This window comes from Geotrypetes seraphini, chromosome 1 (assembly GCF_902459505.1).
Source record: "Geotrypetes seraphini chromosome 1, aGeoSer1.1, whole genome shotgun sequence".
In the NCBI taxonomy this organism is placed as follows: Eukaryota; Metazoa; Chordata; class Amphibia; order Gymnophiona; family Dermophiidae; genus Geotrypetes; species Geotrypetes seraphini.
Window position 1 is genome coordinate 81,078,458 of NC_047084.1, and position 26,565 is coordinate 81,105,022.

Consider the following 26,565-nt stretch of genomic DNA (forward strand, 5'->3'; position numbering starts at 1 on the left):
GATGTCGAAGCTCGCAACTAGCACTATTAGCCCAGTCAAGACAGCTGCTGAAAGCAAAGTGATTTGATGCTCTATCCTGTTTGCTGATGTCTCTCTTGATTTTTGTAAACAAACAGCAAAGCCGAATTGAAGACCGATTGGAAAGACTGGACGATGCTATTCACGTTCTACGGAATCATGCAGTGGGACCTTCAACAGCCATGCCCGGTAGTCATAATGACATGCATGGATTAATAGGGCCATCTCACAATGGACCAATGGGAGGTCTTGGGTCTGGATATGGGACTGGCCTACTTTCAACAAACAGACATTCAATCATGGTAAGCGACAGTAATTAAAGTGGTTGGATCAAAAATATATATTTTTAAACTTTTAAATTATTTTGTTTGCATATTAATTGTAATCATTCTTTGTAACCAATGAATGGGTATAATTTTATATTTGAAAAAGATGCATCCAATCAACTGATGGAATTTACCATAATTCCTGTTAATGCTGCTTAAATGGAAAGTATGTCATTTTGCCTTTCATTTGCTCTTTTTTTCAGCTTTTATAACAAATTAAGCGCTTTAACATGAAACCTTTGTTTTGAAAGGGACGGCTTTATTTTTGGATGTACAGTACTCCCCCGAAATTTACGGGGGTTCTGTTCCAGGAATCCCCCGCGAATTTTGAAAAACCGCAAATGCGGTTTAAAGGCAGGGGAGACAGGAGAGGGCAGCTGGAGAGGCAGGAGAGGGCAGCTGGAGCGCCAGCGAGTGAAGAAAATCACTCGCAGTCTGCTCCGACCGCCTCTTCCTGTAGTAAAGTCGGGCTCCACTAATCAGGAGCAGTTTTGACACACAGCTCCTGATTGGTGTAGCCTGCCTTTACTACAGGAAGAGGCGGTTGGAGCGGACCGCGAATGATGGGTTCGCAATTCGCGAACCGCAAATTCACTGGGGTCACTGTATAGTGGTGCTTTACTTTGTGAATCTATTATTTTGTAACAAGTAAATCTATTGTATTACCATAATTTCACTAATACAAAGTTGCTACTTACAAGGCATTCCAAATTCTAATACTGTACAGTTAATTCCTTGATGTACTAGTGTATTACATCTTTCATCTCAACTTTATTGTGCTGTTCTAATGATTTACAAAATTGTCATCATTGCAAGGTTGAGGGGGGGGTTTCATATTTTTGCCTTTGAAAATTTCTAGTTTAGCATGTGAACCCTTAGGTCTGAAACATGAAGTTCGCAGCTTGCCAAGATATTTTAGCTGCTTAAGATTGATTGTTAACACAATGTTAAATAGCCGATGCAGTAAATGCCATTTTGAGTCAGGGAATGAGTGGACAATGCACTTTGCAGTTAATCTAATGGCTGTTGCCGCAAGATAACTGTTGATGCAGCAGACAACACAGTACAGCAAAAATTTCACCTCAAGTGCTGTAGCTCTCTGCATCTCCCTTTAACTGCCATGCAGTTAATGCATGATATTGAACTTTGCTTTTGGGTTAATTGCACAACAGCCCTACCAGAAATGCAGGAGACACCTTCAGCACTTAAGTCCATATTCTATGGAGGTACTTTACAACGCCTATAGGCTTGATTCACATGAAGGGTAGGCACCGGAAATGTAGGCTTTGAAAACACCGCCATACATTTCCGGTGCCTATCTTTCCGGAAGGTAAAATTTTATAAATGGCGACGTCGCGTGACTGACATGCGATCAGCGGCCATTTGTAAGGTGTTCACCGCAATCGGTGCCATTTATAGAATCTGGGCCTTACTACAGATGTTTTGTATTTAATGCACATGATTTAATGAGACAGAGTCAGCATGGGTTCAGCCAAGGGAGATCATGCTTGACTTCTTTGAAGGTGTGAATAAACATGTGGATAAAAGTGAGCCGGCTGATATAGTGTATCTAGATTTTCAGAAAGCTTTTGATAAAGTTCCTCATGAGAGGCTCCTGAGAAAATTAAATAGTCATTGGATAGGTGGCAAAGTTCAGTTGTGGATTAGGAAACTTTAGAAAACATAGGGTAGGATTAAATGGCCCTCTTTCTCAATGGAGGAGAGTAAATAGTGGAGTACCGCAGGGATCTGTACTGGGACCGGTGCTATTTAACTTATATATAAATGATCTGGAAATTGGAACTAAGAGTGAGGTGTTTAAATTTGCAGATGACACTAAACTGTTCAATGTTGTTAAAACGCTCATGGGTTGTGAAACATTGGAAGCAGACCTTAGGAAATTGGAAGACTGGGCATCCAAGTGGCAGATGAAATTTAATGCGGAGAAATGCAAAGGGATGCACATTGGGAAGACTAACCAAAATCACAGTTACAGGATGCTAGGTTTCACCTTAAGGATTAGCGCCCAAGAAAAGGATCTGGGTGTTGTCATAGCCAATATGATGAAACCTTCCACCCAGTGTGCAGCAGCAGCCAATAAAGCAAACAGGATGCTAGGAATTATTAAAAAAGGGATGGTTAACAAGACTAAGAATGTTATAATGTCCCTGTATTGCTCCATGGTGCGACCTCATCTGGAGTATTGCGTTCAATTCTGGTCTCCTTATCTCAAGAAATATATAGCGGTGCTAGAAAAGGTTCAAAGAAGAGCAACTAAGATGGTAAAGGAGATGGAACTCCTCTCGTATGAGGAAAGACTAAAAAGGTTAGGGTTCTTCAGCTTGGAAAAGAGATGGCTGAGGGGAGATATGATTGAAGACTACAAAATCCTGAGTGGAGTAGAACGGGTACAAGTGGATCGATTTTGCACTCTGTCATAAATTACAAAAACTAGGGGGCACTCGATGAAGTTACAGGAAAATACTTTTAAAACCAATAGGAGGAAACATGGTTTCACTCAAAGAATAGTTAAGCTCTGGAAAGCATTGCAAGAGGTTGTGGTAAGAGCGGATAACGTAGCTGGTTTTAAGAAGGGTTTGGACAATTTCCTGTAGGAAAAGTCCATAGTCTGTTATTGAGAAAACATGGGGGAAGCCACTGCTTGCCCTGGATCGGTAGCATGGAATATTGCTACTCGTTGGGTTTTGGCCAGGTACAAGTGACCAGGATTGGCCACCGTGAGAACCATTGGTCTGACCCAGTAAGGCTATTCTTATGTTCTTCTCTTTTACTATTTGGGATCTAGCTAGGTACTTGTGTCCTGAGTTGGTCACTGTTGGACAGGATGCTGGATATAATGGACCTTTGGTCTGTCCCAGTGTGGCAATTCTTATGTTCTTTATTTTTTTATTTCAATTATGAGCGTGTTAAATGCTAATGAGTCCATTATAGTCTATGGCCATGTTAGCGTTTAGCGTGTGCTAAAACAGCTGGTGCACCTTATTAAAGGACCCCTAAGTTAGGCGCCTATCTTTAACCGCCTCTTATAGAATTTCCCCTTCTGCATATAGTAGAAGCAACAAAAGAGGAGTATAAGGAGATGAAACTTTAAAAACAGAGGAGTGATCATAATAAATATTAAGGTGAAAAAGAAAAGAGATCTGGGTTTAAAAAAACCAACAAAAGAGGAAGCCACAGAAGGAAGTGGTTGTTATCTTGTTGACTATCGCTGGCTTTTTACAAAATTGTGGTAGAACTTTATACCACGGGCATGTGAGATAAATGCTCCGATGTTCATAGAATTCCTATCAGTGTCAGAGCATTAACCTCACCAGCCCACAGTAAAAACCTCTACTGCGGCTATGTAAAAGGAGCCCTAGGGGGTTTTTTTTCCAAGATTTCTTTTAGTTTAGAATCAACTCTGCCCAAGGTCTGAAAGCACCTCAGATCTGGTCTTTCGCACACTTCTCTGGGGGAAGTTTGCAGCATAATAAATGAAATTACACTTGAAATAATTAAACTTTCCATTCTTAAAGCTCAAATTCTCTACAGTAGAGTTCATCAACAAAGGGATTTGCAGATCTCCCTCCTTTTCTCTTTATTTTGTTTTTTTTCTTATTCTTTGTACCAACAGAGCATTTAAAACTGTAGTGGCTGTGAAAGAGCCAGATTAGAAATTTTTTTTGCAGAAAAAACTAGTTCGGTGTGATATTTTGGACGTGAAAAGAACAAAGGAAATAGTTTTTGAGTTGAGTCAGTCTTGATGTTAGCCTTTGACCGTTTGATATATTCCATGCACTAAGGGAAGTAAAGAAAAGAGGGAAGGGCAAAAAAAAGCGGAGGATATGGTAATGTATTCCATATTTGTATTTTAGTACATGAAACAGGCTATAAAACTTGCCAGCTGCAATAAATAAAGAGGCAGTGGGAGGTATGAACCGGAAACATGTATAGAATGTGCTGGTGGGAGTTCCTTCCCCCCCCCCAACACACACACATACTTTATACCTTAATTTGTTGGTTCCAGACTAAGGATGTGCTGCTGTACGACAAAACTTGGTTCCCAGACAACTAATCCTCATGATGAGCATTCTTTACACAGTTTTATTACAATTCTGTTACTTGTTAATAACGGTATCAAGTTACGAGACTCTAGTTTCAAAACAAGCTGAAGTTGTTGTTCCATGAGTTGCATCCTGAAATAGTCCAGTGTGTGTAGTTGCATGTGAACTTTATTTGCCACAAAAAGCACTAAGATTGTCCCTCGCTAAATTAAATATGTTGGAAATTTGGAGGAGGAGGGGTTGGGGGTTCCTCACCAGATTCCGAACATTGCACTCGCTTTTGTTTTATTTTGCTATCTTAAAAAAAAAACAACAACTGTAGGAACGATTTCAGAATGTCTGCAAGTGTAGCAAATGGGGGCATATCCATCTTCCCACTCTCACGATAAAATTAAAAGAATTTTCTTTAGCCCAAGGTATAATAAGATAAAAGAGGAAACCCAAAAGAAAAATGATATATAAAACTTTTAAAAAGTTTCCTTAAAAAAAACAACAACTTAAAAACCGCATTTCTTTTAATTGATTTAATTTCAGGAATTTTCATATATGTAATGGTAGCTTCAGAAAGCGGCTGTTTCCATGTGTAGATGACTGCAATGCAGAGATTTCAAGGGAGCTTGATTTGGGCAGCCTAAAGAATTATGGGTTAGATTCAAGAATGAGCAACAAAATATAGGCATTGGGATGATGCACAAATTCTATCATGGCAGTATAAGAACATAAGAATTGCTGCTGCTGGGTCAGACCAGTGGTCCATCGTGCCCAGCAGTTCGCACACGCGGTGGCCCTCTGGTCCAAAGACCAGCACCCTAACTGAGACCAGCCCTACCTACGTTCGTTCTGGTTCAGCAGGAACTTGTCCAACCTTGTCTTGAATCCCTGGAAGGTGTTTTCCCCTACGACAGCCTCTGGAAGAGCATTCCAATTTTCCACCGCTCTCTGGGTGAAGAACTTCCTTACGTTTGTGCAGAATCTGTCCCCTTTTAACTTTACAGAGTGCCCTCTCATTCTCTCCACCTTGGAGAGGGTGAACAATCTCTCTTTCTCTACTAAGTCAATTCCCTTCATTATCTTGAATGTTTCAATCATGTCCCCTCTATATAATATGTTTTGAAATAACACTTAGCTTAAACAGGACTTGGGGGTCCTGTTTAAGATAAGTGTTATTTCAAAACATATTATAACACACAGTGACTCTCAAATGCGTTAAAAATCTTTATTATGAAAGTTTTTTTGAGACTGAATTAAGCAATATTCTGTGGAGTTTGTGATCAAAGTTTTTATAAAATCACAATGACTGGAAGGTGAACTCTTCACCCAAGGGAGGTATTCAAGCCTTCCCTACAGAGTTCCATATCTCTGAGTATTTTTATAAACTTTATTTTGATCACTCTCCATGAATTTTGTTACCAAATGCAGGTCAGTTGAATGATTTTGATGCCCTGTATTGGTAGCATAGAATAATGCTACACCTTGGGTTTTGGCCAGGTACTAGTGACCTGGATTGGCCACTGTGAGAACGGGCTACCCATTGGTCTGACCCAGTAAGGCTATTCTTATGTTATGTTCTTAAATGCTGACTACTGCAGAATGAATATCAGCTTGTATTTATTTATTGAACAATTATTTCCAGACCACAATTTTAGGGCTCCTTTTACTAATCTAATCTAATCTAATCTAATCTAAGGCTTGGCTTTATAAACCGAGACATCAATTCAAGAAAGCTCGACTCATTTTACAATAGTTAACTTAACAAATAAAAACCATAAAGAATAAGAGTAAGGGCTCCTTTTACTAAGGTGTACTACACCGCGTGGTACGCTTCTAGAATAACACCAGCTAATGTCTAGCGCACGTGGTAATTTAGCATGCGCTATTCTGCAAGTTAAGGAGCTTAGTAAAAGGAGCCCTAAGTTTCGGAAGATCAATTTTCAAAGTGTTTAGCAAATAAAGTGATTTTTAAAGATTTACTAAAAAATTGAAATGAGCCAGAACTCCTTAAAAGAAATGGAAGATCATTCCAAAGTTGAGAGAGCTTAAAAATCAGAGATTGAGCTGGCGTTAGTTTTTACGCGTAGCGTGGGGGGCAGCGCTTGCTAATCTGCAGCGTGCACTAAAAATGCCCTTAGTGTGAGGACAGGGTGAGGACAGGAATAGAGCCTGTCAGGATGGGGCAGGAATGGGGTCAGAGACCAGGGGAACAGGGCAAGGACGGGGACAGGAACAGAGCCAGTAGGGACAGGGACAAACTTTGTCCCTGTGTCATTCTGTATAAACCTGAGACTAGTATCAATATGTAAAAACTAAACACATCTTAGACAATTGGCAACTAGCCTTCCCCTCTCTACTCGGCATTCACTATGCGGGTAAGCTGAGAAAATCCCTTCTCTTCAAAATCACAGGACTTTGAAATGACCTCACCATCCCGCTGCAGAACCTGGGCTCCCTCCAATTATTCCGCAAACAACTGAAAACTTGGCTTTTCACCAAATTGTAATTCTATCCTCCCCCCTTTTTCTTCCCTTCTAAATATAAGTTCATGTAAACCTTTTCCTTCTCTACCTATATTTTTAAGTTCTTGTAAACTGTGTCGAGCTTCATATTCGTGGAGATGATGCGGTATATAAACTTAAGGTTTAGATTAGATTAGGATTCAATAATTTAAAAAAAAAATTGCAGAAGCTGCTTTTGGATTTAAATGAACTGCTTTTAAATTGCATCATTTGTGTCTTGTCTGCAATGTCGTTCCATCATGTGCACAGCTGCTTCAGCATCATACCCCCTCTTTTACGAAACTGCGATAGCAGTTTTTAGCGCGGGGAGCCGAATTGAATGGCCTGCGCTGCTCCCGACACTCATAGGAACTCGAGCATCAGGATCAGTGCGGGCCATTCAGCCCGGCTCCCTGCACTGGAAACTGCTATCGCAGTTTCGTAAAAGGAGGCCATAGTGTTACTGCAACAAATTCATTCATCGTTGCTGGCATCAAGGAGCATTTCCAACATTTAACAGACACTTATTTTCTTGTTCATCCACTACACAGTTTAGATTCTCTTCAACACCTAGTTCTGAAAGACAATCTAATTACCTTCCCAGATGATGTAAAAACATAGTCAACTGAATCTTTGGGAAGGTTGTTCCAAAACCAGATCAAAATGGAAGGCTCTATATTGATACTGTCCCTTTTCATACTGTGATAATAAGATTTAAATATAAAACCATAAGTGTTCGAGGCTTGTGGAAATGAGGACAGAGTCCACGGGGTAAGGATGGGGACAGAGCTTGTGGGGATGGAAGCAGAGGCTGCAGGGATGGAGACAGAGTCCATGGAGATGGGGACAGAGCCAGCGGGAACGAGGTGGAAATGGGGACAAACTTTATCCCCGTGTCATTCTCTAATGAAGAGGTAACAGATTTGAGTAATGGTTGAGGCCACACTTTGATGTACGAAACAGATTCATCAGATACACCCATTCTTGTCAGTGGAGAATTTTGACATGTTCTGTCCTTTACTTTTACTAGATTGAACTATTGTAATGTGGTATATTATGGGTTAGCAGGGACACAGGGCTAGAGTTTGCATTTATCACAAAATTAGGGTAACAAGGTTAATTGCAGGTGCAACAAAAATTGACTGTATAACACCAATGGATACCCACCGAGAGAAGATTAAGATTCGAGACACTATTAGTATTTAAGGTTGCCTGTTTTGAGTGCCTGCTTTAGTTGTCAACTTTCCTGAAAAGATATGTGCCAAGCCAAGCCCATGTCTGGGAGCACACCTCCCCCTTCACCACCACCACCATTAGAGGTGAGAGTGAAGTAACAGAGTGGGCATTTAGCTATGCAGGCCCACATCTAAGGCATGGACTTCTTCAAGAGGTAAGAGGGGAAGTCAGCTGTTTGAAATTTCACACTAGTAAAGGCTTGGCCTTCTGAGTGGAGCTTCACTTAGTGAAATGGAGTGGGGTAGAGAAAAGAGATAGAAGCAGACAGCTGCTGGGATGGGGAGGGAGTTTAACATATTATTGTTATAGTGGTATACTGTATTATAGATTTTTTTAATTATTATAAACAGCTTAGATGATGTACCTTATTTTCACGTAGATAACGCGCACCCGTGTAAAACGCGCACACGGGTATAGCGCGCGGAAAACACAAATTTATGTACAGAAATTTTTATATACCGCACACACCCATATACCGCACATGCCGCCCCGACTCTCCCGTCATCGCCCGACTCTCCTTTCGCCCGCCCCGACTCGCCTCTGGCCACCCCGACTCTCCTTTCGCCTGCCCCGACTCTCCTCTCCCCCTTGAAGTCCTGTCCCCACCCTGAAAGCCTGATGCCCCCCCGACATCCGATTCACCCCCCTGCAGAACTGCTCGCACCCCCACCCCGAAGGACCGCTCGCACCCCCACCCCGAAGGAGCGCTCGAACTCCCACCCCGAAGGACCGCTCGCACCCCCACCCAAAAGACCGCTCGCACCCCCACAGCTTCCCCCCTCCCCCATGGAGAAGCTGTCTACCTTGTTTCCGGATGTCAGCGAGCCCAGCTGTTTCCTCTGCCGGCGGTCCCACCCCTTCTCTGAGCCCTGCTGCGCTGCTTCCTCTTCCGGCGGTCCTGCCCTTTCTCTGATGTCAGAGAAAGGGCGGGACCGCCTGAAGAGGAAGCAGCGCAGCACAGGGCTCTGAGAAGTGGCAGGACCGCCGGCAGAGGAAGCAGCTGGGCTGGCATCTGGAAACAAGGTAGACAGCTTCTCCATGGGGGGGGGAGGCTGTGGGGGTGCGAGCGGTCCTTCGGGTGGGGGTGCGAGCGGTCCTTCGGGGTGGGAGTGCGAGCGCTCCTTCCGGGTGATGAATCGGGCGTCGGGGGGGGAAACTATGTAAAAAAAATTTTGTACAACGCGCTCACACATATAACGCGCAAGGTTATGCGCGGTTTGTAAAAACCACGTATAATGCGCGCATTATATGCGTGAAAATACGGTACTTTGTACAGAGGAGCCATGGGAAATGCCTCTTTACTGAATGGATGGTGTGTTCATAACAGGCCTTATAAATTTAAATGCCCTTCTTCAGGTCACTAAAGAAGTACTGCATTGATTTGGAGAGAAGTATTTAATCAGTCACAAATATATTAAATTATTCAATCACCCGTAGCTCGCTTGTACATCTTAAAATACATTTACTTCAGTGAAATGCATTTGCAGTTCATAGAATGGATTTTGACTGAAAGCCTGTTGTAGTTCCTTTTTGCACATCACCAGTTTAGTGCTTTTGAGCTAAATAAGGTATTAACTGACTTATACCTTTGTCCCAGTGTCTGACAAAGATTTACAGATTAGACATCCAGTCTTTAAAGACATGGTGATAGGCTTTCCAATATTGATGTTTAGTTGAGTTGTTGTGATTTACATTTAATTTTCATTTCTGGATTTTTTTTTTAATTTCTATTTTTAATGCGAGATTTAACTGAATTAATAAATCAGTGATGCACAGGTGTTCTGTAATTAGAAACTAAATCAAGTTGATGCCTCTCTAAATAGAATTTATCAGGACGGCATCCACCAGATAAACTTTTAACTACTGGAAATCTCACATGACCATTTTGATTTTGGCAGGAATCCATAGGTTAATATACAACCAACCTTATCTTGATCCTACCTCCCCTCCTCCCCCTCCTTTCTATTTCCATCCTCATCTAAACCACTGCAGATTGCAAACTGGTCCAAATTTTGTTTTGCATATCATTTTGACATTTTATGAACTGCCTAGAGGTCATTAATGGAAATATTAAGTAACCAGCAGAGGAAGTCATTTTGTATTGCTGGCCAAATATGGAAAGTTATAGTTTATTTTATTTAAGATACCAAATACAGGCAGTCTCCGGGTTAAGAACGAGTTATATTTTTAAAACTGTTCTTAAGTTGGATTTGTATGTAACTCAGAACTTGTAGTTTTTAAGATTCTTGCGGCTTACCTCTGCTTCCAGCTGAAAAAAGGACCAACTGTCCCTAACCAGTGTTCCCTCTAAGGTACACCATGCACAACCACACACTGTTCTTAATGTAGCCATGCATCATTCCTGAATCTACTACAGGAGAAGTGTAGTAGTCTATGCCACTGGAAATACTGCTCAGTGAAATAAAATAAACAGCAACCATGTTCTTAAGTACGAGTCATACTTAAGTTGGTCGTCTATAACTCGGGGACTGCCTGTAGTGAGTTATGAATTGTGAATTGGGAGCTAACAAATACAATATTTGATTGAACTATATATGAATTGTGAATATGGTTTCACCAAGATTTAAGATTTATGTGAATTTTTTTCCTGTTATATATTGTGATTGTTCAGTTGAGTGCTGAATAAATTAAGCCAAATCTTTTTCTCCATTGAACCTTTTTACTTGATCTTTTTTTAACTTTACTTTTATTAATTATCACATTATTCACAAGCAATACAACTTGTTTAAGAAATACATAATCATTATCTACCAAGAAAAAGAAAATAAATGGAGCTAATAAGTGGAGCTAATTCTTTCTCAGACCACTGTTTAGGAAAGGAAGTGATCAAAATTGCAGAGAAATATTATATAGAAATTATGAAAACTTAAGAAAAGGCTTTAAACATCCAATATTATTCCCGAATTCAATTATTAGAGCTTGGATCTCCACCCCTTATTAGCCCCTTAAGGTCAAAAAAGGATCTTAGATGATACATAGTAACATAATAGATGAAGGCAGATAAAGACCCGAATGGTCCATCCAGTCTGCCCAACCTGATTCAATTTAAATTTTTTTTTTAAATTTTTCTTCTTAGCTATTTCTGGGCAAGAATCCAAAGCTTTACCCGGTACTGTGCTTGGGTTCCAACTGCCAAAATCTCTGTTAAGACCTACTCCAGCCCATCTACACCCTCCCAGCCATTGAAGCCTTCCCCTGCCCATCCTCCACCAAACGGCCATACACAGACACAGACCGTGCAAGTCTGCCCAGTAACTGGCCTAGTTCAATATTTAATATTATTTTCTGATTCTAAATCTTCTGTGTTCATCCCACGCTTCTTTGAACTCAGTCACAGTTTTACTCTCCACCACCTCTCTCGGGAGCGCATTCCAGGCATCCACTACCCTCTCCGTAAAGTAGAATTTCCTAACATTGCCCCTGAATCTACCACCCTTCAACCTCAAATTATGTCCTCTGGTTTTACCATTTTCCTTTCTCTGGAAAAGATTTTGTTCTACGTTAATACCCTTCAAGTATTTGAACGTCTGAATCATATCTCCCCTGTCTCTCCTTTCCTCTAGGGTATACATATTCAGGGCTTCCAGTCTCTCCTCATACGTCTTCTGGCGCAAGCCTCCTATCATTTTCGTCGCCCTCCTCTGGACCGCCTCAAGTCTTCTTACGTCTTTCGCCAGATACGGTCTCCAAAACTGAACACAATACCCCAAGTGGGGCCTCACCAATGACCTGTACAGGGGCATCAACACCTTCTTCCTTCTACTGACTACGCCTCTCTTTATAAAGCCCAGCATCCTTCTGACAGCAGCCACTGCCTTGTCACACTGTTTTTTTGCCTTTAGATCTTCGGACACTATCACCCCAACTATCACTATCTCCCCGTCCGTGCATATCAGCTTCTCTCCTCCCAGCATATACGGTTCCTTCCTATTATTAATCCCCAAATGCATTACTCTGCATTTCTTTGCATTGAATTTTAGTTGCCAGGCATTAGACCATTCCTCTAACTTTTGCAGATCCTTTTTCATATTTTCCACTCCCTCTTCGGTGTCTACTCTGTTACAAATCTTGGTATCATCTGCAAAAAGGCACACTTTTCCTTCTAACCCTTCAGCAATGTCACTCACAGGACATTGAACAGGATTGGCCCCAGCACCGAACCTTGAGGGACTCCACTAGTCACCTTTCCTTCCTTCGAGTGACTTCCATTAACCACCACCCTCTGGCGTCTGTCCGACAGCCAGTTTCTGACCCAGTTCACCACTTTGGGTCCTAACTTCAGCCCTTCAAGTTTGTTCAACAGCCTCCTATGAGGAACTGTATCAAAGGCTTTGCTGAAATCCAAGTAAATTACATCTAGCATATGTCCTCGATCCAGCTCTCTGGTCACCCAATCAAAAAATTCAATCAGGTTCGTTTGGCACGATTTACCTTTTGTAAAGCCATGTTGCCTCTGATCCTTTAACCCATTAGATTCAAGGAAGTACACTATCCTTTCTTTCAGCAACACTTCCATTATTTTTCCAACAATTGAAGTGAGGCTCACCGGCCTGTAGTTTCCTGCTTCATCCCTGTGACCACTTTTATGAATAGGGACCACATCCGCTCTCCTCCAATCCCCAGGAATCTCTCCCGTCTCCAGAGATTTGTTGAACAAGTCTTTAATAGGACTCGCCAGAACCTCTCTGAGCTCCCTTAGTATCCTGGGATGGATCCCGTCTGGTCCCATCGCTTTGTCCACCTTCAGTTTTTCAAGTTGCTCATAAACACCCTCCTCCGTGAACGGCGCAGAATCTACTCCATTTTCTCGTGTAACTTTGCCAGACAATCTCAGTCCTTCTCCAGGATTTTCTTCTGTGAACACAGAACAGAAGTATTTGTTTAGCACATTTGCTTTCTCCTCATCACTCTCCACATATTTGTTCCCAGCATCTTTTAGCCTAGCAATTCCATTTTTTATCTTCCTCCTTTCACTAATATATCAGAAAAAATTTTTATCTCCCTTTTTTACATTTTTAGCCATTTGTTCTTCCGCCTGTGCCTTCGCCAAATGTATCTCTCTCTTGGCTTCTTTCAGTTTCACCCTGTAGTCCTTTCTTCTCTCCTCTTCTTGGGTTTTTTTATATTTCATGAACGCCAACTCTTTCGCCTTTATTTTCTCAGCCACTAGGTTGGAGAACCATATCGGCTTCCTTTTTCTCTTGTTTTTATTGATTTTCTTCACATAAAGGTCCGTAGCCATTTTTATCGCTCCTTTCAGCTTAGACCACTGTCTTTCCACTTCTCTTATGTCCTCCCATCCTATCAGCTCTTTCTTCAGGTACTTTCCCATTGCATTAAAGTCCGTACGTTTGAAATCTAGGACTTTAAGTATCGTGCGGCAGCTCTCCACTTTAGCCGTTATATCAAACCAAACCGTTTGATGATCGCTACTACCCAGGTGAGCACCCACTCGAACATTAGAGATACTCTCTCCATTTGTGAGGACCAGATCCAATATCGCTTTTTCCCTTGTGGGTTCCGTCACCATTTGTCTGAGCAGAGCCTCTTGAAAGGCATCCACAATCTCCCTACTTCTTTCCGATTGCGCAGACGGAACATTCCAGTCCGCATCCGGCAGGTTGAAATCTCCCAACAGCAGAACCTCCTCTTTCCTTCCAAACTTTTGGATATCCACAATCAGATCCTTATCAATTTGCTGCGATTGAGTCGGAGGTCTGTAGACTACACCCACGTAGATAGAAGTTCCATCTTCTCTTTTCAGAGCAATCCATATCGCTTCTTCCTCTCCCCAGGTCCCTTGCATTTCGGTTGCTTGGATATTGATTTTTACATAGAGAGCTACTCCTCCACCTTTATGACCATCTCTGTCCTTCCTAAAAAGGTTATATCCTGGTATGTCTGCATCCCATCCATGTGATTCACTGAACCATGTCTCTGTGATAGCAACAATATCTAGATCTGCCTCTAATATCAGGGCTTGCAGATCATGAACTTTGTTGCTTAGACTGCGAGCATTTGTGGTCATCGCTTTCCAGCTATTTTTCAGCGATAATCTCCTTTTTCGTATGGATTTTTGTGTCGTTTCACTTTCCTTTGCAATACTAAGAAATGAGTTGCTGATATTGCTTATGTTGCAGCCTTTACTACTATCACATCTTTTCTTTTGCCGGGGGTGGTCTCTATTATTGTCCTTCGTACATACACCACCCCCACCTTCTAGTTTAAATGCCTAGAAAAATATTGTCTAAATTTCTCTGCAAGGTTTCTTTTTCCTGCTGTAGTAATATATAGCCCATCAGTGCAATATATCTTCTTGTCCTTCCATGTATTTCCCCATCCTCCTATGTACCTGAAGCCTTCTTGATGACACCAGGCTCTGAGCCATCTATTAAAGTCCTCTGTGTTTTTCACTCTTTGCTCTCCCTTTCCATATGCAGGCAGTATTTCAGAAAAAGCTAAAGTCTTTACAAAAGGTTTCACGCCCTCACCAAGCTCCCGAAAAGCTTTCTGTGCTGCAAGTGTGGAGTTGTTGGCCAGGTCATTTGTTCCCAGATGGATAACAACATCAGTGTTAAAATCCTTAGTTTCTTCCTTAATTATTGTCAGTATTTGCCTGGAACTCCTGGTAGCTGAGGATCCTGGAAGACATTTCACTATTTTGGTCTCCTCGCCCTGTGTTCCAAGGTTAATGCCTCTGATGATGGAATCCCCCAACAGTAATAGTTTTCTGTTTTTGGCTTTTTTATTTGTACTTAGGGTGCGCTTGTTCTCTTGAGTTACCTTCATTGGTTCCAGTCCCACCTCCCTTCTGTTTTCCTGAGTATCGCAGTGCACTAGTGGAGCGAAGGAATTCTGTAGAGGTAATATTAGTGAAGGTGGATGTTTCTGTATTACATGTCGCAGTCTTCCTGAGCCTACTGTGACCCATTTATTCCTGGGCTGTTTTATTCTTTGAGGTAGGCGTGGTCAGTTGGTATGATTTTGTGGAGTGATGGAAGCTGCTTTAATTGTATTCAATTCCTGTTTAAGTTTGCAGAGCTCCTCCTTAATACTGGCAAGTTGAAGACAGATGGGGCAAGCCTTAAGCCTCCAAATAGTATGTCTTGGAATTAAAGCACCACAGTGATTGCATAGAATAAAGGTCATCTTGATTGGTTGTGAAGTGACTTGATTTGAGTAGTCCTGATTATATGGGTCTCTATATATGAATAGTGGTCCCTGGGGTTGGTGGGACTATAAGTCTTACCCTTATTCCTATGAAGGGAAAGGGAAAGAGGAAATAAGATTTAACAGAGGAAAGAGAAGGGTTTATTTTTTTGTGTTTTTTAATATTTTTTTTAGTAAGAAACAGGGAGGAGAAGAGAAATTAAGCAGATATAATGCTGAAAACCAGTGAAAAGAGCAGAATATGAAATGCTAAGTAACTTAGCTTTTAGAAGTTCACAGGGCAGCCTTGTTCACAGCAATGTCCCAAAGATAATGCAATTAACCTTAGAAGTAAAACAGAGCCCCTCCCTTCTCCACCTAATCAGCAGAAAACAATGGCTGAATACTAGTAAGACAGAAATATAGGCTCTATACCACCTAAAACACAGTATTTTAATCAAAAATGCAGGTTCTATCAGTGCTACCCTAAAACACAGGATTTATAACAGGATTTTCCCTACTTTAGTCACCCTGAGCCACCAGGATTTAATTAGAGTTAACAGTCTTACCCTTTTTCCTATGAAGAGGAAGAGAAAATAAGATTTAACAGAGGAAAGAGAAGGGTTTATTTTTTTGTGTTTTTTTTTTTTAGTAAGAAACAGGGAAGAGAAGAGAAATTTAGCAGATATAATGCTGAAAACCAATGAAAGGAGCAGAATATGAAATGCTGAGTAACTTAGCTTTTAGAAGTTCACAGGGCAGCCTTGTTCACAGGCCTTGATCAGGCGTATAAGAACATACTTTAAGCCCAGGTATTTAATAATACACTTGCAGGGATAGGCCTGTGTAAAAGTGGCGCCCAAATTCTTTGCCTCATCACCAGAAATAATTTACGCCTTTCTTGTATTGATTTTGTATGAGTACATAACATATGAACATAAGAATTGCCGCTGCTGGGTCAGACCAGTGGTCCATCATGCCCAGCAGTCCACTCCGCAGCGGCCCCCAAGTCAAAGACCAGTGCCTTACCAGAGACCTACCTGCGTACTTTCCTGTTCAGCAGGAACTTGTCTAACTTTGTCTTGAATCCCTGGAGGGTGTTTTCCCCTATAACAATCTCCGGAAGAGTGTTACAGTTTTCTACTACTCTCTGGGTGAAGAAGAACTTCCTTACGTTTGTACGGAATCTATCCCCTTTTAACTTTACAGAGTGCCCTCTCGTTCTCCCTATCTTGGAGAGGGTGAACAACCTGTCTTTATCTACTAAGTCTATTCCCTTCATTATCTTGAATGTTTCAATCATGTCCCCTCTCAGTCTCCTCTGTTCGAGGGAGAAGAGGCCAAGTTTATTTAATCTCTCGATGTACGGCAACTCCTCCAAGCCCTTTACCATTTTAGTTGCTCTTCTCTGGACCCTTTCGAGTAGTACCGTGTCCTTCTTCATGTACAGCGACCAGTGCTGGACGTATTCCAGGTGAGGGTGTACCATGGCCCAGTACAGTGGCATGATAACTTTCTCCGATCTGTTCGTGATCCCCTTCTTAATCATTCCTAGCATTTTGTTCGCACTTTTCGCCGCTACTGCATATTGCATGGACGGCTTCATCGACTTGTCGACCAGTACTCCCAAGTCTCTTTCCTAGGGGGGTCTCTACAAGTACTGGCCCAGACATCCTGTATTCGTGTCTTTTTGTTACCGACTTGCATCACCTTACACTTATCCCGATGACTGTTCTATCCCAAATGACTCGTGTTCTCTTTAAAAGATATTTATAAACTAGGTTTCTGAGCACTCTAGTTTCTATTATTTAGATTTGGATTGGTGAGAATAATATGCTGATACTCTTTTTGACATCTACATACAGATTTTTGTTGACTTTCTTAAGTATAGTATGTAATTCCCTGCTGTTTTGGAGGTTTTTTGGGCAATTGAAATCACCTATACTCACCCATTATTACTGTGTTGCAAAATTCCCTTCCCCCACCCCATCCCGTTTACATAACTGTAATGCAGTTTTTAATCCTGGCCATGGCGGTAACAGCTACAATGCTCATAAGAATTTTATGAGCGTCGGAGCTATTACTGCTGCAGCTGGGGCTAAAAACGAGCCACAATTTTGTAAAAGAGGGGGGGGGGGTTGTTAGCTTACCTAATTTCTTTTAACATTTTTGGCTTCTTTTACTAAACTGGGGAAGAACTTCTTACCTCTGGCCAGCGAGATAAATGCTCTGACACTCATTCAGTTCCTATGAGCATCGGAGCATTTACCTCGCCAGGTCTTCTGCAGTTTAGTGAAGCCCAGCATTTGTCATTTGTTCTGGTCAGGTGGATAGAGTACACCTCCACTTTTATTCTCTTTCCCTCCATATATGGAGTTTCTGTCCATGATTCTGTTTCCTTTGAATTTTTTATTCTATTTGAATCAGTGTGCTCTTTATTTATTTATTCAGTTTTATATACTCTTCTCTCAAGGGAGCTCAGAACGGTTTACATGAATTTATTCAGGTACTCCAGCCTTTTCCCTGTCTGTCCTGGTGGGCTCACAATCTGTCTGATGTACCTGGGGCAATGGGGGGGGGATTAAGTGACTTGCCCAGTGTCACAAGGAGCAGCGTGGGTTTGAACTCATAACCTCAGAGTGCTGAGACTGTAGCTTTAACCACTGTGCCACACTCTCCCCCCTCAATACACTGCTACCTCTCCACCAATTTTATCCAACCTATCATTGCAATATAATTTCTAGTGGTCCTTAACGCTAGAGTCTTGTATCTGAACCAGCAAGTTGCTTGCAGAAAACTGTTAATCATGTTTTCTAACTTCACCTTCTTGCTCAAAAGTGTTTTTGACCTACTTGCTCAAAAGTGTTTTTGATCTGCTCAGCTTTTCTTTTCTCTTTTTTTTGGGGGGTGGATGGGAGGATTATTTTTACTCAGTGTTCTTTGGAGGCTCAGTGCCCAGAGGTTCCCACTTGGTGGGATCTCTGCCTGGAAGAAGACACAGATTTGCATGGTGGAAATCTGCTGCTAGCAGGATCAGCCCCTCGGGGACACCTAGCTAGCCAGCCTGCTAGAATTTTTTTTAGAGCTCAGGGGCCATTCCCTACGTAGCTGCTTACATCCCTGATTGAGGTCAAACGGAAAAAACTATATGATGGCCTCCTGGCCATTCAAGCAGCCAAACTAGACAACCAAATCGCCAATCTACTGACGGCATCCCTCGACTACAAGACTTTTAGAAAAGAAATAAAGACCATACTCTTCAAGAAAACTCTGAAAAAAGAAATAATACCGCAAATCTCAAACTCAACTACGCCAAACAAATAACCTTACCCATTTCTTACTCTTTTTGAAAATGACCAATATTTTTTTTTTTTTTTGTAAATTCTTGTTGTAATACATCTTGGATAATTCTTTTGTAATCCGCCTTGAACTGCAAGGTAATGGCGGAATAGAAATCCCTAATGTAATGTAATTTAGTCAACAGCTTGAGCACGGGCTGTGTGGGGCGCCTTCCCAGCTTGGCCGGGACTAACAGTGGGCCGGCTGCGTGGTCCTCCCCCCCTTTCGCAGCATAGTTTTCCAGGGGTTGAGGTTCAGTCTAACCTCAATCTGAAATACTTGTTAATCTCCGTATCGTATGTTGCAAGCGTGAAGTTTTTGCGCTGAAACAGAGGGACCGGAGCATCAAACAGCGAGATGTTTACTTTATTGCAATTGTTGCATGAACTGTTACAATTTGTAGCACATGCAGGATATTACCGCGCGCTACGTGGCTAGAACTAACGCCAGCTCAATGCTGGTATTAACGTCTAGCACTCGCAGCATTGTAGCACACGCTATTCCGCACGTTAATGCCCTAACGCAGCTTCGTAAAAGGAGCCCTTGGTTTTGAAATGGAAGGGTCTGCATTTTTGGATTAAGAATGCTATTGTGAAAATCAAAAAAAATTTTAAGAAATATAAATACGATAAGGAGATCAACAAGTATTTTGGGAATAAATGAATAAAGAAAGAAGAAATAAAAGGGTTTTTTTTTGCCAATGGCTGTATGTATGAGCCAAAATCGGCATTTTTCTGAATCATTTGACACGGATCAACTGTGCAGGAGGCTCTTTATTCTAAGACTTTTTTCCCCTTAAATTAAATTAAACTAACAAAAATTGAAATACTGTTTAATCTGCTTTGGAATATAAAAATAAATGAGGAACGGTACTGCTCACTAGTGGGGTTATATAATTTGATTAAATACTTTCAGTGAAAAGCAGCCTGAGGTGGTGGCTGAGGCCAGCTGCTCTCTCTGGGGGCATGCCACTAAACATCTCCTTCTGGGAAATGTTAATGACCGATTCCAACCTTTATGGTTTGGGCAGGGGTGGAGAGAGCTTACTGCAATGGACACCCGGTCCTGGGGCATTGAACACCGGCTCAACAGAAGTGGTCCATAAATGACCTGGAACTCAGAGTCACTTATCTAACGCTTAAGGCACTGGAGAAGTCTCTGGAGGGCAAGGCAGTCAGAGTCTTCTCGGACAATGTGAGAGTGGTAACATATCAGGCAAGAAGGCATCAGAAGCGCTCCGTTGAGTCTAGAAGCTCAACTTCTCTTCTGATGGGCAGAGACTCACTTGCAGACTCTCTCATCCGTGCACGTGGCAGAAGTGGAAAACATATAGGTTGGCTTTCTCATTCGGCAGACTTTCAACCCAGGGGAATAGTCCCTGTTTCCAGAGGCGTTCAACACCATTGTTTGGTGGTGGGGCCTCCACAGATGGATCTGACGGCCTCAGCGATGAACACCAAGTTGCCTTGTTTTTTCAGCTGAAGATCTGAGCTTGGAAGCAAGGGGTTGGACACGTTAGTCCAATTGTGGCTGGGGAACAAGCTCTTGTACATGTTTCCCCCATGACCCATGCCATCCCTTCTTGGTAGTCCTTGTGGTGCCCGGTTGGCCTTGCAGACCATGGTATGCAGACCTAGTTCATCTCCAGAGGGGTGAAGGCCTCAAACTTCCAGTCCAAGTGGATCTTCTCACTTAAGGAGATCTTATCGAGAATCTGGAACACTTTGGGTTAACGGCAGGGCTCTTGATTGGGCAATCCTGACAAGCAAGGGTTATCCATACATGGTTGTTACCACGTTGCTCAGAGCGTCACCCATCAGAAGAAAGGCCCTACCGGGGCTGGCTGTGAGCATCCTGTTTTGAGCACTACCTCCTGCTGATCGGCTGCTGCTTCAGATAAGGAAGGGGGCGAGTGAGCAAGGGGGGTCGTGGCTCAGGACTATTGCCTGCTTCTGTTGCTTCGGGTGTTGAGGGAGGGTGGCTTTGCAGCTCAGGACCGCTGCCGCGCTTGTGCTTTGGGTCAAGAGGGAAGTGGGGATTTGTGGATCAAGATTGCTGCCTCTTCTACTGCTTCGGGGCTTAAGGGAGGGAGGGGTTTCGTGTCTCAGGACCGCTGTCGCTGGTGCTTCAGAGGATTTCTCCTCCACCCCACCCCTGGCAATATTTTTGCTAGTTAGGCGAGAGTGCTGGTTAACCAAGTACCAGTTAACTAAGATTCTACTGTAATGTCATATGTATGTGACATTTGGTCAGTGAAGAAGCAAGACAAGAAGAAAACTGATGCCTTTGAATTGTATGGTGTTAGAGAAGAATAGTACTTATGCCTTGCCTATAGAAGAAATCAGTTAGTTATTAGAGGAGGTCAAAAGTGAATTTTATTTGGAAGCTCAAATGACAAGACTTTGACTTTCATACTTCTGACATATCATATGAAGATAAAGATCATTAGAGAAAGACGTGCCGTAAATATCAACACAAAATAATAATAATAATAATTTTATTCTTATATACCGCCAAAGCCATAGTAGTTCGAGGCGGTTTACAATAAGAAGAGCTGGACAATCAGTGAAAATAATTACAATGAAGTTGTCGAATACATGTAGAGGGGGAGAATACAAGTAGAGAGGGAGAAAGTCAGAGTAATAGACACAGTGTAGGGACAACGAGTACATGTAAGTAGAAAACAGGGATAAAGCATTAAGAGTTCTTGGTTACAAATCGGTTGAACAGTTTGTTTTAACTAGTTTTCTAAAGCTAAGATAGGATGAGGAGTGCTTAATGATGTTACCCAGCCAACCGTTCTGTTGACCTGCCTGGAAAACAAGAGTTCTGTCCAGGTATCTCTTGAATCTTCAGGCCTTTATTGTTGGGTGGCTAAACATATGTACTCTGCGTGTAGGCCTGGTGGAACAGTCCAAGTTAAAATGGGAAACCAGGTATATGGGGGCCAAACCTTGAATAGATTTGAAACAGAGACAGGCAAATTTGAACAACACTCTTGCTTCTAGGGGCAGCCAATGAAGTTTTTGATAGTAGGGGGTTATATGTTCCCATTTTTATAAACCAAAAATCAGTCAAACTGCCGAATTTTGAATGATTCGGAGTCTTTGAATGGTTTTCTTGAAAGACCCCAGATAAATGATGTTACAGTAGTCGAGCAGGCTTAAAATGGAAGACCAGCAATACAATGGACTGATACAGTAACCACAGCTGTAGATGCTACTCTTATCACCCGTTAGTCACCTGGAATTGCACAAATAGAACAGTGCTTCCTTTTTCCCTTTAGGATTCCAATCCCACTGTAGACCCCACTGGGCCCCCAGGAAGATCCCACCCCTCTAAAGGCCTTACAGACCTCCTTCCCAAAGACCACCTCCACTGACTTACCTCTTCCAATCCCTGGTTGTCTAGGGAGTCTGGGGCAGGACTGATGCCCAGTCACCCCTACCCTCTCCAGTGTTTAGTTCAGAATGGCACTGATAACCCACAGTGGTAGTTTTACAATGCTGTACCTAAGTGGGTCAAGCCACCATATAAGGGCAACTGAAGATCACTCCTCCTCCATGACCCCTGGATCATAAGGGATTGCCAGAGGTGGACCCAGGGTAATTACTGAGGGTGGAGTTTGTGGAATTCAATGTAAGCTGTGTTATTTGATTTGCATAATTATGAAGTACTTTGCATCCATTTACATGGTTCACACTTCATTTTGCAGCCTACTGTGACTTTCACTAATGTATGTTGTATTAAAATAATCTCACTTCTCTCTGAATCACTAACTATTCTCTGTACTCTTTTAAATCTCTAATCTAATAAAGCTATACGGTACCTATTTACATATTGCGGCACCATATACACTGTAAAGAGATTATTGGTCTAATATTAACATACACTTCATTATATGTGTTTATGTATATATATATTAATTCTTCATTTTTTCATTTGTATGGACCTTCGGATATCAACTGGATCATGAGTAATGCCCAGCAATCTCTTGTCTTCATCAGTCCACTTTATTGTTTATTTACTCAAAACTCTAAAATTCTTATTCTTAATTTCATAACTCCATAACTATTTCTTCATTTTAGTTCACTTCACTGCCTTACTTAATATCTTTTTCTTCTAATTTAATCTTATTACTTAGCTACTTAGTTTCGAGGTTAGCTCTCAAACGTTCATCAATGCCACCTCTCCCGACATGCATGTTTCAACCTTGTTTGAAACATGCATGTCGGGAGAGGTGGCATTGATGAACGTTTCAAACAAGGTTGAAACATGCATGTCGGGAGAGGTGGCATTGATGAACGTTTGAGAGCTAACCTCGAAGCTAAGTAGCTAAGTAATAAGATTAAATTAGAAGAAAAAGATATTAAGTAAGGAAGTGAAGTGAACTAAAATGAAATACAATGAAGAAATAGTTATGGAGTTATGAAATTAAGAATAAGAATTTTAGAAAATGAAATACAATGAAGAAATAGTTATGGAGTTATGAAATTAAGAATAAGAATTTTAGAGTTTTGAGTAAATAAACAATAAAGTGGACTGATGAAGACAAGAGATTGCTGGGCATTACTCATGATCCAGTTGATATCCAAAGGTCCATACAAATGAAAAAATTAAGAATTAATATATATATATACATAAACACATATAATGAAGTGTATGTTAATATTAGACCAATAATCTCTTTACAGTGTATATGGTGCCGCAATATGTAAATAGGCACCGTATAGCTTTATTAGATTAGAGATTTAAAAGAGTACAGAGAATAGTTAGTGATTCAGGAAGAAATGACTAAGGACTACACTAACAATTGGTTAAGATTTATCAAGGTATTAAAATAATGGATAGTTTTGTTCATATTAAAGATTGAACTAGGCCAGTTACTGGGCAGACTTGTACGGTCTGCGTCTGTGTATGGCCGTTTGGAGGAGGATGGGCTTCAATGGCTGGGAGGGTGTAGATGGGCTGGAGTAAGTCTTAACAGAGATTTCGGCAGTTGGAACCCAAGCACAGTACCGGGTAAAGCTTTGGATTCTCGCCCAGAAATAGCTAAGAAGAAAAAAAAAAAAAAAAAATTTAAATTGAATCAGGTTGGGCAGACTGGATGGACCATTCGGGTCTTTATCTGCCGTCATCTACTATGTTACTATGTTACTATGTTTTGCTGTTTAACATGCATTAAGGAGCAAAAATCATGTCTTGTTCCCTTAACACACATTAGTACTGTAACTATCCCTTATTCTAATAGAATTGTATCACCTTCATTTCTTTGTCATTCTGTGAAATCTTTCAATCATAAGCCAACATTTTTACGCACAAAAATCCTTTAAATAATATCAGACTGGCTTGGAATTTGTAAAACGTGTCCCAGCACAAGGGCTTGAAAAACAAGTTGATTAGCGAAGCTGTTAAATCTTCTTGGTGGCTCTCCGTCTTTGAGTTTTGCTTCAACCTAGTCCACCACCTTTGTTCACATGGAAACCTCTGTTATAAAATGCAGGAGGGAGGGATGAAAGTTATTGGAGAAATATAGTCCCTGGGTGATTTTCCTCTTGGCTGCACAGCTGAGGGTGTGTGTTTTGTAAAAATTGTCTTGAGATGTACAGCTGAGGTCATCAGCAAAACAGGTGCTTGGAAAACAAGGGGGAAAGCAACACGGCCTAGCTTAACTTCAGAATCTTTTGGAGAATTCTTGCTGGAATGCATAAATACTTGACAGTATATAAAGGAAACCCCTTGAAGTGTGCCATTTTTTTTTTTTTTTTTTAAACCTTGTTTTGTTTCATTTGACTCTTTTCTCACTGAAGAGTGAGGAGAGTCAGCACAATTAATTCTCTTAATACAAATCCAGAGGTGCCTTAAGATCCACCCCGTTTACAAAGCCATGGTGGCAGCTACCGTGTGGCAAACGCTCCAAAGCCCATTAAATCCCTATGGGGATCGGAACGATTATCGCTGCAGCCACCGCTGCTGTGCAATTGTAAAAGTAGCCCCAAATGAGGCACATTCTCACTATGAAAGTAATAAAAAGGCTTGTTTCCTGGTTTCAGTTATTATGCTAGTATTTATATTATTCAAGTTTCAAGTTTATTTAAAAATTTTATATACTGCCCAATCGGCCTTCTAGGCGGTGAACATTATCTTAAAAACATATATGGAATAACAATACATCCTTTAAAACAATGATCATTATTAAAAACATTTAAAAACAATACAAAAACTAACAGAAACAAAAAAGGGAAGAAGGGTAGAACTACAATTTATCAAGTAAAAAAAAGAGAACATATAGGGAAAAAACAAAAGGGAGGGTATCTAAAAGTAGAATAAAACTATGAAGCCCTAAAAATGAAAAGAAATTCCATATATAAAACCAAATATCTAAACATATTCAAAATAATTCAGCAACTAATGGGGGGGGGATACAATACTACATTGCCAACTCAAACTCACTTATATCCAAAAAGAAGAACGAGAAAAAGCTGTCAAGTCAAGCCAATGCTCTAGCACCAGTAGGCTGGTTACTTAATTGGTACCATTCTATTCCTATGGGCAGCTTAATATTTACGAGCAGCTCATGCTGCTTGGTAGTACACCTTGCTAAAGGGGGTGGGGGTGTTAATAATTCATTTAGCAGAAAACTTTAAAAGAAATCAGAACTCTGATCCACCACATTTAACATAGAGCCAAAAATGCAATATAGTGGGGAGGGGCCTTTTCAATATTTATTGGGATTTCTTAACTGCCTTTTTATGAAGAGCTTCACCCAAAGCGGTTTACAGTACAGTGAATAATAATCAGGTACTCTTAAGTGTATGACGTTCAAATCTGAGTTTGGATGTTTTACAGAACACATACAAAAATCCAGTAGTGAACATTGCCATTATCAAAAGAGAAAAATGTCTTTTTTGTTTCAAAAATGATCATTTCTCAGATGTGCTTGTCCTCAGTGTATCTTTTTGAACCATTTTTGAAAAAACATGTTCAAGAGAAAAACGTACAAAGCAAGCCATTGGGATGTAGGAGTGGCCATTGTTTTTAGTAGACTGGCTACATAAGCATCCTAACAGAGCAGTATGGCACCCTAGGGGCACTGCAGTGAACTTCATATAAAAGGGCCCAGGTACACATCTCATCATAACCCCCTTATAGTGTATGGGTAGCCCTCCAAAACTCATTCAGCGCCTTGTGGACTCAACTGTACATCACACCAATAGCCCTTATGCCTGTAGGTGTCAACTGTATGTAGGTGCAGTAGAGTTTGGATGGGTTTTGAAAGGCTCACATAGTCTACCATAAGTGTTAGAGTGGGATATGGGCCTGTGGATATGGTTGACTACACCACCCACTAGACTACTCCAGGAACCTACTTGCTGCTGTACTAGGACTGGCCATAACATCTTAAGTTATCATACAAGTAGGTATGTACTGTTTCATTCACATCTGCGGGGGATGGGAGGGGGTCAGTGATCATTGGGGGAGTGTGAGGAATCATGCCTTCATCTAGTGGTCATCTGGTCAGTTTGGTCACCTTTTGGGCACTTATTTGTTGTTAAAAGAGGTCTATCTCGAGATATCCAAATAGTGTTGTGGCTGTATTCTAAAGTTCAATTATGGAAGAAAAATGTCCAGGTCCTAAGTCTGCCGTAGTCCCACCTAAACCACACCTCTAATATGCCCTCTTGAGAATTAGATGAACTGCAGATAAACAACCCATAAATCTGCCTAGAAAATAAATTTTGAAAATAGAGATTTGGAAGGGTTTGTCGACAATACGTTCAGTGTGGATCACAAAATAAGAACAGTGGAGATACCTATGATACACATCAACACCGTCAAGACAGTAAAAATTACAAAAATTTTAACATAAAAATTTTGTAAAGAAAAATGTCTTAAGAGATTTTTCTAAAAAGGTTATAA

At 41.2% G+C, this 26,565-nt stretch overlaps 1 protein-coding gene across 16 annotated transcripts in view; it reads left to right on the top strand.

Moving 5' to 3' along the window:
• TCF4 (transcription factor 4) overlaps window positions 1–26,565 on the top strand; it is a 901,809-nt gene that overhangs the window by 793,606 nt on the left and 81,638 nt on the right. For all 16 annotated transcript variants that reach the window (XM_033934037.1, XM_033933979.1, XM_033934084.1 and 13 more), the window contains one exon: window positions 117–320. In XM_033934037.1, coding sequence (XP_033789928.1) covers window positions 117–320 — 204 coding nt within the window. The remainder of the gene's footprint in view (window positions 1–116; window positions 321–26,565) is intronic.